The following is a 12,836-nucleotide window of genomic DNA, read 5'->3' as shown; positions in this document are numbered from 1 at the left end:
TTCCTGCTTGGCCACCAGCCCAGCTGCTGACAGGCAGTCAACAAGAAAAAAAAAAAAAAGAAGAAAAAAAAGAAAAAAAAAGTTTTTCTGAAAAAAAGAAAAAAGAAAAAAAGAAAAAAAAACCCAAAACTGACAGATTTAAAGCTGTTCTACTCCAAAGGACATTCCACTAGCCCCAGACTTATCCCTCCGCCCTGCGCCTTTGAAAGAAAAGGAGGAGAACTTCCTAAAAACTCTTACGGTTTTAAGTCTAGGAATCTCAAAAATCTCAATCACTTATCTGCTTTTTATAAGCCAGGTCGGCCAAACAGTTAATACAAAGGCTGAGCAGAACCTCTCACTGGCTTTCCCTGGCTTCTGCAGCGTGCATAGACAAAAAGGTGATGTTTGCTCATACCTTTCATCACGTGTGCACCTTGCAAGCTGCAGTGGCAGAGAGATATTTGGGAGCTGAATGAAGCAGAGCAGCTTTCTCCTACTGAAACGCTTCACTTCAAAGCTCAGAACTACTTTTCCACTCATGCTGATAAAGAAAATTGTAGTTGGTGACTTTGGAGACTACCTTTAATTAGAGATGAACTAAAGTCTTTGGAAGACAGGCAAAGTATGAAAATATATAGACTTCTCCTCCCTCCTTTCTCCTGATTTCTCTCCTGAATGGGTTTCTACCAAAAACAGCCAGAAAGAAGGACACGTCTCCTATTCAAAAGCTACCGCTATGGAAGGGCAAATAAATATTTCTGTAATTATAACAAGGTAAGGAAAAGGCATTAAACGAGGATTTAGGTAAAGGTCTGGGGGGGTGGGGGGTGGGTTCTGGGTTTTTTGGTTTTTTTTCTTCTTATTTTAATTACTTTACAGTGATCTCTTGCTGTCAGTCAGTTATGACCTCATGACAACTTATTTCTCCAGAAAACTCCTTTCAGCCCTCCCAGCTGGAAGGCAGCTCTGCTGGCCAAGATGTGCATATGGCAGAGGTTTTATCCTGGATGTGAGGAGAGAAAAATATCTGCAGGATTTCCCAATGATTCTCAAAGATCTTATACAACCCTGCCTCCAGACTCTGTCACTCAAGAGTGCTATGTGCTGTCTCAATCCAGTACAAAGACTGTGCAACACAGTAGATGTCCCTGGATGGTAATCTAGATAGACTGAAATAGATAATTAAAAATAAATACATCTTTTCCAAAGAAAAATCATCAGAAGACCTTTTCTCACATAGAAATGGGAAGTTTTCCTAACAGAGCAACCTGACATCACTGTCTCTATTAAACTGTTTTAAAATAATAACAAAGAGGCAAGGCAGCAAGCTTCTACAAGCATCTGTTTAATACAACTAAATGGCACTTACATTTAAGAACCTGACTTTCTGAAGTGCTGAGCATCCAAAACACCAACTGGAGTCACTGCATGCCACGACTGTTCAGCACTCTTAAAGTCAGGCTCTAAATGATTGTGATATCTGTCATGGTATTGCTGCTACTCCTACTGCTGCTGGAAAGCACGCAGCATTCGTTCGCTCCAGTCAACTTGCCAACAGAAGGTCAGAGTGCCTCGCCTATAAACAAGCCTTACAAATTCACGATCTAAAGCATGATGTCATGTCTTAAAATGATAAGCTGGCAACAAAGTAAATGACATTTTGTAAAGATGTGCATAATTTTATGTTTACGCTACTTAGAATGAAGGTTCTAATAAGTCATTGGTTGTGTTCCTTTAAAGGGAAGTTTTATAACTGAGATGAATCACAACTGCAAAAGATCAAAGTTTAAAAACATCAATGATGCCATGGGGTACTTTTTAATCTTGTAATGAATGATGATCATGTGCTCTTATGAAGTTGGTCCAACTGCCAACGCCAGATGTGTATATTAAGAAAAAAGTTGTTTGTAATGTGACAGCTCTGGTTGAGCTGCCAGAGAGAGGAAAACTAGGATAACATGCTTGAGATGTCGAAGCAAAATACTGATCCTGGCAGAGAGGGGCACTATTTGCCGATACATAATTTTTTAAGAAAAACACATTAGCTATCACAGCCGCTCACTGACTTGAATTCCTTATTGCCCCCAACCACCTAATTTTCCTTATGCAATGTAAATGCCAGATACACTTCTTGAACAATTACTACCAAACGGCAATAAATCTACATGAGTGGAGGGGCTCTCAGAAGGAAGCAGAACATCAGTGAAATTCCCACAGCCCACTGGAGCTACTCTTTCCCTGAAAATTCAAGTTTAAAAACTGGTCATCCTTGAAAGTATCAGACTGCAATAACAGAACTTGCAGAACCAAACTGACCACAGAGTGGAGCTTCACTAAGCATTTAGCCAAAATATTAAAATTCAAATGGACATTCAAGCTCAAATTCGGCTTTAGAAAAATATTTATGAAGAAAAAAGACACTATAACTCCTGTAACTCTAGGCTATAAGGACTAAGTTACTGAGCATTCCTAGGTACTGAGCATTCAATGAGAATAGCAGACAGGTAACACGTCTAGAGGCCTTTCAGGCCTAAACTAAAAAACTCCAGCAGAACTGGGAAAATTTATTAAGTTATATGAACACAGCCTCACTTTTAATCCACTGATCACCAAAATACTTAGTCCCAATGCAGGCAGGTTCCCTTTCTGTGCTACACCGGGTAGTCCGTGCTAGCCTCTGTGTCATTTTCAAACTGCTCTGTTCTTTCACAGTGGTTGTGTCCCTGCTAGGAGGCTTCCTCTTTTGTGGATGCCCTAATACATACGTGGAAGCAGCCTCCAGATGGGAATGGCTAAATGATACATAACTTATTCCTGGTTTTTACTCCATGAATGCACTTTTCCCAGTGTCTCCAAGTAACCTACGTGGAGCACCAGCTGCAAGTGAAAATGAAAAATGGGAAGTGATTCAGCTCGGGATAGAAGACCGAACAAGAATCCCCTCGCTGTGACAGACTGACACCTCAGCTGTAGAGCAGGTAGCAATTTAACTATCTACGTGATGAAATTTATCGAGAGCTACTTGCTTTTTATTATCTGTTATTCAAGGTGAAACTCAACAGTCTGGACAGTTCTTACAGAAGGCATTTCAGTTCCTTTCTCTCAGTGTAAGAGGAGGTGACACTGCAGCGTGTATTAGCATGAGAAATACTTAATTGCGTGAATGCTGTCTACGTCTTTCTGTGTCTTCTGCCTTTGTGATATTTCAAACAAAACTCCAGAAAAGCTTGTTAAAGGTCTCATTTGTATGTGCAGATCAATGGTGAAATAATTACTTGAGATGCCTCTCTTATAGGGATTTTTTTAATGTGGTTATTCATCAAATAATTCTTCATCTCTAAATGTAATTTAAATACAGCTATACCTGGTTAATCCAATCAATTTAGAAAGGGTCGTTCCAGTTAAATTAAGAAAAAATTCCAGTACTGGCTCATCAGTGATACCCATATGATGTGAGACTGGTTACCAGCTAAATGTGCTAGACAGAGAGACAGCTGTATAAATCATGATGGATTAACCAGACTTGACTGTATCTAAAAATAAGCACTACCCATAACACTGCTAGGGCACGACAAAACACAATTGTCATAAAAATATAGTCAGTGATGATTGCAAATATATCCTTAGTAAGTTAGGAAGGTGCACTGCTATGGCATAAACGGCTGAGTGAAAACCTGCTGGACTATGTTTAAACAAAACATACTTTCCATGCACAAATAAGAAACAAAGACCATGCTGCTGATATGCTGTTTTTTTATCTTTCTTTGGCCCCCAGGGGTCTATGATGAGTCCATAGCTGAAAACCAATTTCAGGTATGATGAGATTAACCAGGTGCATTAATTATCTGATGGCAAAAGAATTTAAGGGCAAACAAAAAGGCACTATATTATGTATTTTCTCTCTGTGCTAGGACTGATCCTGAAAGATCAGTCTCCTGTTTTGTTCTAAACATCTTCAGTTGGAACCTTACAGGAGTTTAGGGAATTCAGCATATTGCAGGATTGTACCTATTATGCCTACATCAGATTATATATAAATACAGTGGGTTTAATTCTCATTTACGTTGGCACATAATGTATCAAGACCTTGATGTGAATGAGAATCAGGTTCGTGATTGCCCAAATTCAGCCAAACACTTAAGTGTGCGTTTAATGCAAGTATGTGTGTGGTCCAGTAGACTCCAAATTAAGCATGCGCTTACATATTTTGCTAAGCAAGAACCAATGTTTGACAAAGACATATATTTCATTTATAGGTCTCCGTTAAAACAAAATTAAGCAGACGTTAAGTGCAAAAATGAGAATATAATACTCACTTCTTGGCTCCCTTGGCCCATCCACTGTAACCTTTATAGCTCTGTGGTACGTAGCGACTTGGGGGGGATTTGTCAGGACAGTTATTGTCAAAGTAAAGCTCTTTCCTACAAAGGGGAAAAAACAACAAGGAATGAGTGATTACAACATGAAAACAGTCACATGCATGTTCAGTAAAGAATCAAAGACGTTTAAAATTATTCCCTGTCGTTACCACAATCGTGAAAATTAAAAACATAACTGACCATAGGAGTTTTCCTTCCCTTCAGTTTTACTCTATGTCAAGAATATGTCCATGTGTTGACAATCTAAATGTTTCTTATTTAATAATGGGTCATCATACAATGACAGAACAAAAGTGATTCACTGCTGAGGACAAGCCAAATTCTTTGCTGCATTGAAAGTGGTGTAAATCCAAAGCAAGTCAGACAATTTAAAAATTTACTCCAGTTTTGCAGCTGTGTGACAGAGAGCAGAATGTGGCCACATGTTATTTACTTCACACAGTTTTATCATTTCATTTGTTTGACTCGACTACAATAAGATGAGGAAAGAATATAATTTCCTCCTGGGAGTTATTTTAGCAGGGAATCAGTGTCTCCTGTCCTTCATATGCCAGGGGTAGTATGATGATATCATTCTTACTGGAACACACTTTTTCCCTTACATATAGTCCATCTATGAAATATTAAGAAAGCCCCCAGCTTTCCGGTGAGGGTGAGAAACTGCTATGTGCATGTATGTTGCTATCAGAAGTTTGTATATTTTTTTAAATTTTATTTTCAAAATTCGAATTCATGCAGAGATTGCACAAGATCATCCGCAGCCTTTAGCTGAATCAAAACGTTAAAAAGAAATAAATAAAGGGAGCTGCCTGCGTCTGAGTGCACATTCTCACAAGGCGCTGGCCCCCGTTCGGGAGACTCACTGACAGTTGTAATCTGTTAGATATGCAACGGTTAGTCATGTCAGATAGTCAAAACTGAAAACTGTTTCAAGACAGGAAAAGGTGGGCGTACAACAGTGACTCAATAAAACAGTCAGCAGTCTTCGGCCTTCATGCTCATTTAAGCTGTTACTTTACCAGACACTTAAAACTCTCTTTCCCCCCCCTCCTCCGCCTCCTCGCTGTGTGTATACGTGCATTTTTGTTGCTAGGGCTTTTCCTCTCACTGAACTCTGAAGGCATTCAATCAAGACACAAATCTTAAATGATATGTAACAGCGCAAACTTAATGCATTTTTTTCGAGCCTAATATAGAACAGCTTATATATAAGGCATAATACAGAACAGAGCTTTGGCTGTCAAATCTGGTAATTGGTCTTTCTTTCTGGTCCAAGTCATATATCCCCCAAACCTGCCTGAGACACGCATCATTTATTATCAGGAGTGCAACTTCAAACTGTCTTGGCTATATTTTTTCACGAACTAGAATGCGACATGGATATTTTTTAAGGAAATATAACTGTCATTTAGAGTAAAATGATTTTCCAGGTGTGGCTGTGCCCCAGCTGTGCCCACCTCTCCAAGAGACACAGGTTAGAGGGAAGGTCAGAACCCAGCAAAGGTGCAAAAATCTCAGGAGGCTGAATCCCATCTCAGTGGAGATGCATGGCTGAAAGTGGCTTTCCCCAGTTTCATTGAGAAATGGATTATTTCTCAGATCTTTTGAGACTGATCATCACAAGAGGAGAATTAGGTGTATGTAAGGATGTCCAGCCTTTGTCAAATCCTGCCCATCCGCCATCCCCAGAGGTAAACTGTGTGTCCTGCCAGAGTACAGTGTGTACAAAGGCATCCTCCAGGCATACAGCAACAGCTCTACTTAAGCACATAGTGCTTCCATGCCTGCTTCTTTAGGGCTGAAAAAGGTCTGTGCCTTTTCTTCCTCTCCAAGCAGGTATTAGCCTATTGCTTGTATACGTATCATTCACCAGGGATAGGTTTAAGGCCTCCTGCAGCACCAGCTTATCATGTCAAAAAGTTCTGACTATTAAATTGTATGATGATGACATTCAGATGACAATTACCCATACAAAATCAGTGGCATGTTATTGGTAAAAAAGACACTAAAGGGATTTTCTATATACCTTCCAATGAAGACTTCAGCTTTCCAATGCTACCGTTCTGCTTATATGCCAAATCAGTATAAAAGTCCATCACAACTAAAAATTAACCCAACAAAATATACTGTTTGTAAGGTGCTGTGAAATCATTCTATAGCAAAGCACAGCAACATTTTCTACACTAAGTGTACCTCAACAGGATGCAGTGGCCAGAAAAAAAAGCCTTCCTCAATATAAAGAGCTATGTTTTGACCTCACCTGTGAGCATTTCTACCTTGTCACCTCTGAGCCAGCCTAAGTTGAAGAGGTAAGTATCTAATTTGAAAATGAAACTGGTTTTGTTCCCCAAGTGGTATTCTCCCAGACTAAAGCATTAATGAAGTAACACTGCTGAAGCCCACTCGCACTCAGTAAACAGTACATCACTTCATCGCAGGGAGCTAAGCAGCCCTGCCAGTGCACTCAGGTTCCAGGGCTTTCAAGAGATGATTTACATATTACAGGATTAAGAACAAAATAAATTTTTTAAGGTCCCCTCTTTCAATGATGCTTATGTCTTCCGCAGATACTTCACAGATATCCCTCTTCAGCCACAAAATCCTTTAATGCACTTTTTATCACCTTTCTTTATTGCTCTTAGTCATTTCAACTACTCACTTTCAGAGGCTAAAGTCTAATTGTAGTTCTCTTTTATTAAATTCCCCAGCCAAGCAGTCATCTGGCACTATTGCTTCAGTGTGTCTAAACTGTGCATTCTTTGTTATTCACACATGTGAGCCGAGCTGACACAGAGGAGGACGAGATGGACATATGCTGAAGCACAAGGCAAACCCCAGAAATTAGCTTGAAAGGAGACTCGGCAGCTTGTGTGTGTTGCATATTTTTTCAGTTAGATGCTAATGTGATTAAAGTATCAGGACACAACAAAATTAAGGTTATGATCCTTTGCTTATTGAAGACAGGAATTCTTTCTTCTCTGCGCTGTGGATCAGGCTTGTAAAAGTGAGCTACCGCCTGAAAACCACATACAAACAACTTCTGCATTCACACAAAGCACCCCAGTTACTTATTCTTATGAATCCAGAAAAGGTGTTTAAGAGAAATTATACAAACAAAAACGTGAAGCTTCTGTCAGGCAAGCAACATTAATATGTATAAAACCCCAGTTGCTTCGTTCAGCCATGGGAAGCAAGAAAAAACGTGGGAGAGGAGGTGAAGTGCTAAGCTGATGATTCAGACTTCACAATCAAATTTAGAGATACAGAGATCAAAGCACGAGCTGTTTAGAAAGATGTAAATCTAAAGTCAGGAACAGGTGTGGATTAGTTTCTCGCCACCGAAAAATGATTTCTTTATTACTTTATTTTTCCTGTTCTACTTCAAGATCTGCATCTACCGGTATTTTTCTACGTAAGGAGCTTTCTCACTTCTGTTTGCAACTACTGCTTTCTTTTCCTGCTATTTTAAGCTGAGTTCTAAAAATCTATCATTAATGATAACTCTTTCTCCTTCTCTCCCTCTCTCTCTCTCTCTCCCCCTCTCTGTTCTAAGTCTGGAAGACAAGTCTGGACCAATTTCTCCATCCTGCCTCTGGCAGCAGAATGCAGCATTTCAGATCCTCCACCGAGTCCCGGCTGCTTCAAAGGAAAAGCCCTACTTTCTTCCGTTAAGATCATAAGAAATATAGGGGGAGGGGGTCAGCTCTGTTTGGACATAATTACACTTCATCAAAAGAAGCTTTCTTCATCTTCCATGCGTGAAAAGTCTGCAAGCAGTTAAGTCTGTCTTTTTTCTTCCTTTTTTTTTTTTTTTTTTTTTTTTTTAAATATAAAAATTGCTATTTGGGAAACTAGCCAAAACTCAGAAAGCCAATATAGTAAAACAGTGCACACCCTTTGTTTTTCTTTGAAGTCTCTTAAATAAATATGTTGAGGGTTTGAAAAGTACACTATCGCTTTTCCATAGATACTACCCAGACTGATCAGAGAAAAAGTCTATTCCAAGTCTGCTAGACACAAATATAAATTAAACTACTGGAACACAATTTTAGGAGGTTTGTGCTTGTATGTGTCTGTAGCCGTATCTACTGGAGCTTTAGGCCCTATATTTCATTTCCTATGCTTTAATAAAAAGTATATATCATCGGTTTCAAATGAAATTCACAGATCAGAGGTAGTACATCACATCTCAGTTCTTTTTCAGCACTACTGAAAGACTGATACACTAGTGAACTTTTACTGCAAGGCAGCAGTAGTGATGGAGCCAGAGAACTTTCAAACCTAATCCATCAGCAGAATAACAAAGCAGACTGGGGTTTTTTAAAGAAAGCAAGACAAATGGAAGAGATAGGTAACACCTTATCCAAAAGGGCAGTGAACTCCATATTTATATTGCATTACTGTTGCAATAGTCATTCAGTCTTTCAAGTTCTTCTTTATTAAAAATACTTTTTAAGTTGTAAAATGATAAAGAGAATTGTTGACCAGGTCACTAAAATAAAAAAATAGCCACTGTAAGCCACGCTTATGGACACACTTTCAGAAAGCACTTCTAAAAGCGTGCCAACTGATTTAGATTATCTAGGCCTCTGTCATATGTTTAATATTTTTTTTTGGACAAATACTCTTCCCTTCATTAAGATGAATTACAACTGCTTTCTGAAGAATATTACTATAAAATTAGCTTTATTGCTAATTTTCCAGGACAACTCTTTGGCTTCTGTTGCTTTGTTTTGCCCCATGCAAGGCTAGTTAAAATAAAAATTAATAATTACTTTAAATACATAGAGGAAAAAAATGTAGGTTGGATCAATGACTGATAAAACAAACCCCTCTGAAGATTCTTGCAGCAACAACTGAAGTGCCAGCTTCCTTCGAGCTATCCTTTCAATCATTACCTGAAATTTGAAAGCAGCTACAAGGCTCTTAAAAAGGAATTCTTGCAAACTTGCAATAATTACAAAGGCTTTCTATAAGTGCAGTGCAGTTTCCAGATTATAGGAAGCTCCTAAACAGCTGGAAGACAATGACAGCACTCTACATCTTCAAAAAAAACCCCAACCCATATTGAAAGTTACCCTGTCATTTAAAGTAAAGGTTAAATTTAGTTCAAGCCCAAGCTTACCAGCAATTCATAAAAAGTTAACCAGTTTACTAAAAAGAAAAGTACAAGCTATTTTTGCAGGTCATATGCAGTTTGATTGTAAAGGCCAGGGAAGTCACTTGAAAGCTTTCCACCAATAGCTGTAAGCCCTTAAAGATGTAAGCCCTTGAAGAATATAACCTATAGCACGTGATATGCAAATTCCCCTTAATTACAGGTCTTCTGCAACAGCTTCAGAAGCAGCTCTACTGCTGAAGGGAATTCTCCACCTCTCACTGCATGGCCTGAGATACACTCTCTGACTCCAGATAACCTAGATCACAAATACCCCCATTTTCTTCTACTTCTGTTGTGTGATTATAATAGGGAAGCAGATACTCTGCAACTAATTTTTCAAAATCTGTGTCTGATAAAAACATAGACACACGATGAGTCAGAAAAACATGAGAGAAACTCTTAACTTGGTTTGCACAAATGCTGAAGACTGCAAATAAAATATGCATTATCCCTCCAAATAAAAGGCCAACGTGACATTATTTACAGATTAATCAGTATTTCATTGCAATGTAAGTTTTACATCTAGACATCAGTTTTACTTCATTATGGATGCATAAAATGCAGTGGCCTACCTCTTCCACTTCTGCCCACAAATCGTAAGTCATTAAATCTGGCCACCTGGTTCTTCATCACAGCAGAAGCATTTCGTAGCTCTGCAGAGTAGTTCTCATCGTTTCCAGCCATGACAGTGACCACTGTTCCATCAGGCACTTCTCCTAGGGCGACCACCTGTTAAAATGGGAAGACAACCACAACTCGTGAAGCAACACTTTGAAAACGCATGTCTCCATCCCAGCTTTGCAGGCTGCCATGCTCATTACAAAGCTCTGTGGCAGCTTCTCCAGCCTGCTGTGGAGTCATGTATTAGCTGAACACAGAACAAAGTGCCACATCAAACAAAGAAACATCTTGTATTGTCTCCCATTCGCATAGCCTAATAGGGAGTTTCTTCTTTGTTACAGTTCTTCAGAAACATTCAACATCCTTATGTAGAGTGCATGGTTTAATGCTTCCTGAAGGCCAACTTTGTTCTTAGCAACCAGTGAGAGGCCAGAAAACATGAGGCATGGCTTGTATCCATAAATTATATGCGGGAACGCATTTGAAATGGAAAGTTAGAAATTACTATTAGCAGCCTTATCACCCAGATTTGGTTCTACTTCTCTGCTGGTTGCACTCATCGCCTTGACCCTAGAACTCCTCAAACTTCAAGCTAGAGAGACACACACACACACACCCCCCACCTACCTATCCCAGGAGTGGCACCAGGGGCATTAGCAGACAAAGCTCTCCACCCAACACGCTGTTGCGATGGAGCACTTTATGGCTGGAATTCAAACTCTTCAGATGCAATATAAAACAAAGGCTGTACTTCCTTGCAGGCATGCAAATTCTCATAGCACTCACAAGAGTTGCTTGTGGTTAGCACTGATACCTCCCTCAAATTCCAGGATGGGTGAACAGAAAGTATCAAAGTATTTCTCCCTATGTTTCAGCTACCTGATAGTCTCACTTTTATGCTTCAGTGGTTGTGTAGTGCTCCATCACCTGATTACATAAATGCCACAGAGCAGACAGCTACTGTCTTCTAATCTGTAACCACCAGGGATACCTACAGTGTTACTGCACTGTGACTTTTTAAAGTAAAAATAAAGTTAAGCAGGAATATATTAAGTTACAAGGAAGAAATCATACACATGCCTCACATGGGGCAGAAAAGTCCACAAAAGTATCAAGAAAATAATTTTGTTTTACCCAGTTAGCTAATACCCACAATGGAAATAAATTGTAACAAAAAGAGATTCAGAAATATGGTATGGCTGAGCTCAAAGTTGGAAAAAAAATATACCTTGAGATACAAAGTCTGTCCCCTTCCAGTTTCTACTAATTGACATGGTCAGATACAACTTTTTGTATTATGCAGAGTAATTTATTCTGTCTCCTGAAATATATATTACATTTTGTCATAAGCCCTGCTTGAAATTTCTTTCTTGTAAGTGATCCTGGCTGAAACTAATAATTGCAGGTTGCACTGTTATATTAATTAAGTGGAAAGAATGAAGAGCTCTGCATATATAGGGAGAGCATTATGTCGTCCAATGCGCTGTACAATTTTTCTCTAGAACAATAAAAACTAACGACAAGGGTATACAAAATCTGAAATTATTTTAAATGGACTATATTACTGAAAATTATAGCTTGTCTTATTTAAAAGAAATACCGAAGAGAAAGAATAAAGCAAAGCTGAAAAGAATCTACCCTGGTGCTTTTCTGTCTTTCCGTAAAACACCAGGTAATACCACCCGAAACTGGAAACTGAGTTTTGCCACAAACAACTGTGAGGTCTCCATCTATCAAGCAAAGATTTTACTTTAAAGTGATGTGAACGTCCCTGAACATAACAACACAGGAACCACCGCTGCGGATAAGATCTGAGGTCCCACTAGCTCACTGCCTTGGGTCTGACAGCAACCAGGTCTGCCAGCTTCAAAGCAAGGTGTAAGGAATAATAAATAATAATCAAATAACAAATAATAAGCTGCTGAACAGATTACAGAGCTGACTCTTAACTCTTAATAAATGGATATTGGCTTACACTTGACAGCATGGGGCTTGAGATTACTTATAAAACACTCTCCAGGTTGTGATAGACCACGTTATCTCTGGACAGTGCTGTCATGCACATTAGCATCCAGGGGAGTTGCAACCTATGCTTTTTATATCTCATGAAACAAGGAGAAAAAAAAAATAAATCACACCAACTCCAGAAATGCAAAGAAGCCGAGAACACAGGAGGAAGTGTGAGTCTGCCAGGGGCCTCGGAAGAGGGAGCAGAATGACTGCAGCCTCAGCTCACCTCTTTCTCTCGAGGTAACCAGAGCACAGAGCAGGCAGCAGCATCGTATCTCCCTCTCACCCCAGTCTCCCGAACACAGGTACCGCTTGCAAAACCTGGGCAGGTGGAAGCAAGACCTCTTAAAATGCCCCCCCTGTGCCCCGCTGCTTTTCAGAGCTTTCCTCCCTACCCGTTCCACTCAACGATGTCAGTTCAATTTGTCAGCTTAGACATCAGCCTAAAACTGCACGTGCCGCTGCCAGAGTCACTGGGCTGATAGTGCCTAATCAAGAACTGCATCATTACTGCAATGCACTGGCTTTCCGATGCAGTATGATGCAATATCACTATTTGTCTAGTTAGCAGAAGACCGAAGGAAAAGACAGACTGAAATCAGAGGTGAAAATAAAAACTTTGGCTAATAAAAGAAAGTCATGGGAAACTCCCCTGCTATGCAACAGGAGTAAAATGCTTGTTC

General features: G+C 39.5%; 1 protein-coding gene and 1 long non-coding RNA gene across 5 annotated transcripts in view; one reads left to right on the top strand and one right to left on the bottom strand.

Annotated features, from left to right (window-relative positions):
- Nucleotides 1-12,836, bottom strand: part of RUNX2 (RUNX family transcription factor 2) — a 159,007-nt gene that overhangs the window by 140,885 nt on the left and 5,286 nt on the right. For all 4 annotated transcript variants that reach the window (XM_055713576.1, XM_055713577.1, XM_055713578.1 and 1 more), the window contains exons 2-3: nt 10,095-10,251; nt 4,299-4,403 (exon numbers count right to left, since the gene is read on the bottom strand). In XM_055713576.1, coding sequence (XP_055569551.1) covers nt 4,299-4,403; nt 10,095-10,251 — 262 coding nt within the window. The remainder of the gene's footprint in view (nt 1-4,298; nt 4,404-10,094; nt 10,252-12,836) is intronic.
- Nucleotides 447-12,119, top strand: LOC114016477 (uncharacterized). The gene is made up of 4 exons (XR_003560926.2): nt 447-756; nt 2,830-2,960; nt 7,915-8,137; nt 11,816-12,119. It is a non-coding gene; the product is annotated as an uncharacterized LOC114016477 (long non-coding RNA).

This window comes from Falco cherrug, chromosome 6 (assembly GCF_023634085.1).
Source record: "Falco cherrug isolate bFalChe1 chromosome 6, bFalChe1.pri, whole genome shotgun sequence".
NCBI lineage: Eukaryota > Metazoa > Chordata > Aves > Falconiformes > Falconidae > Falco > Falco cherrug.
Note: the sequence above shows the minus strand (reverse complement) of the source record. Positions and strands in the feature narration are given on the sequence as shown.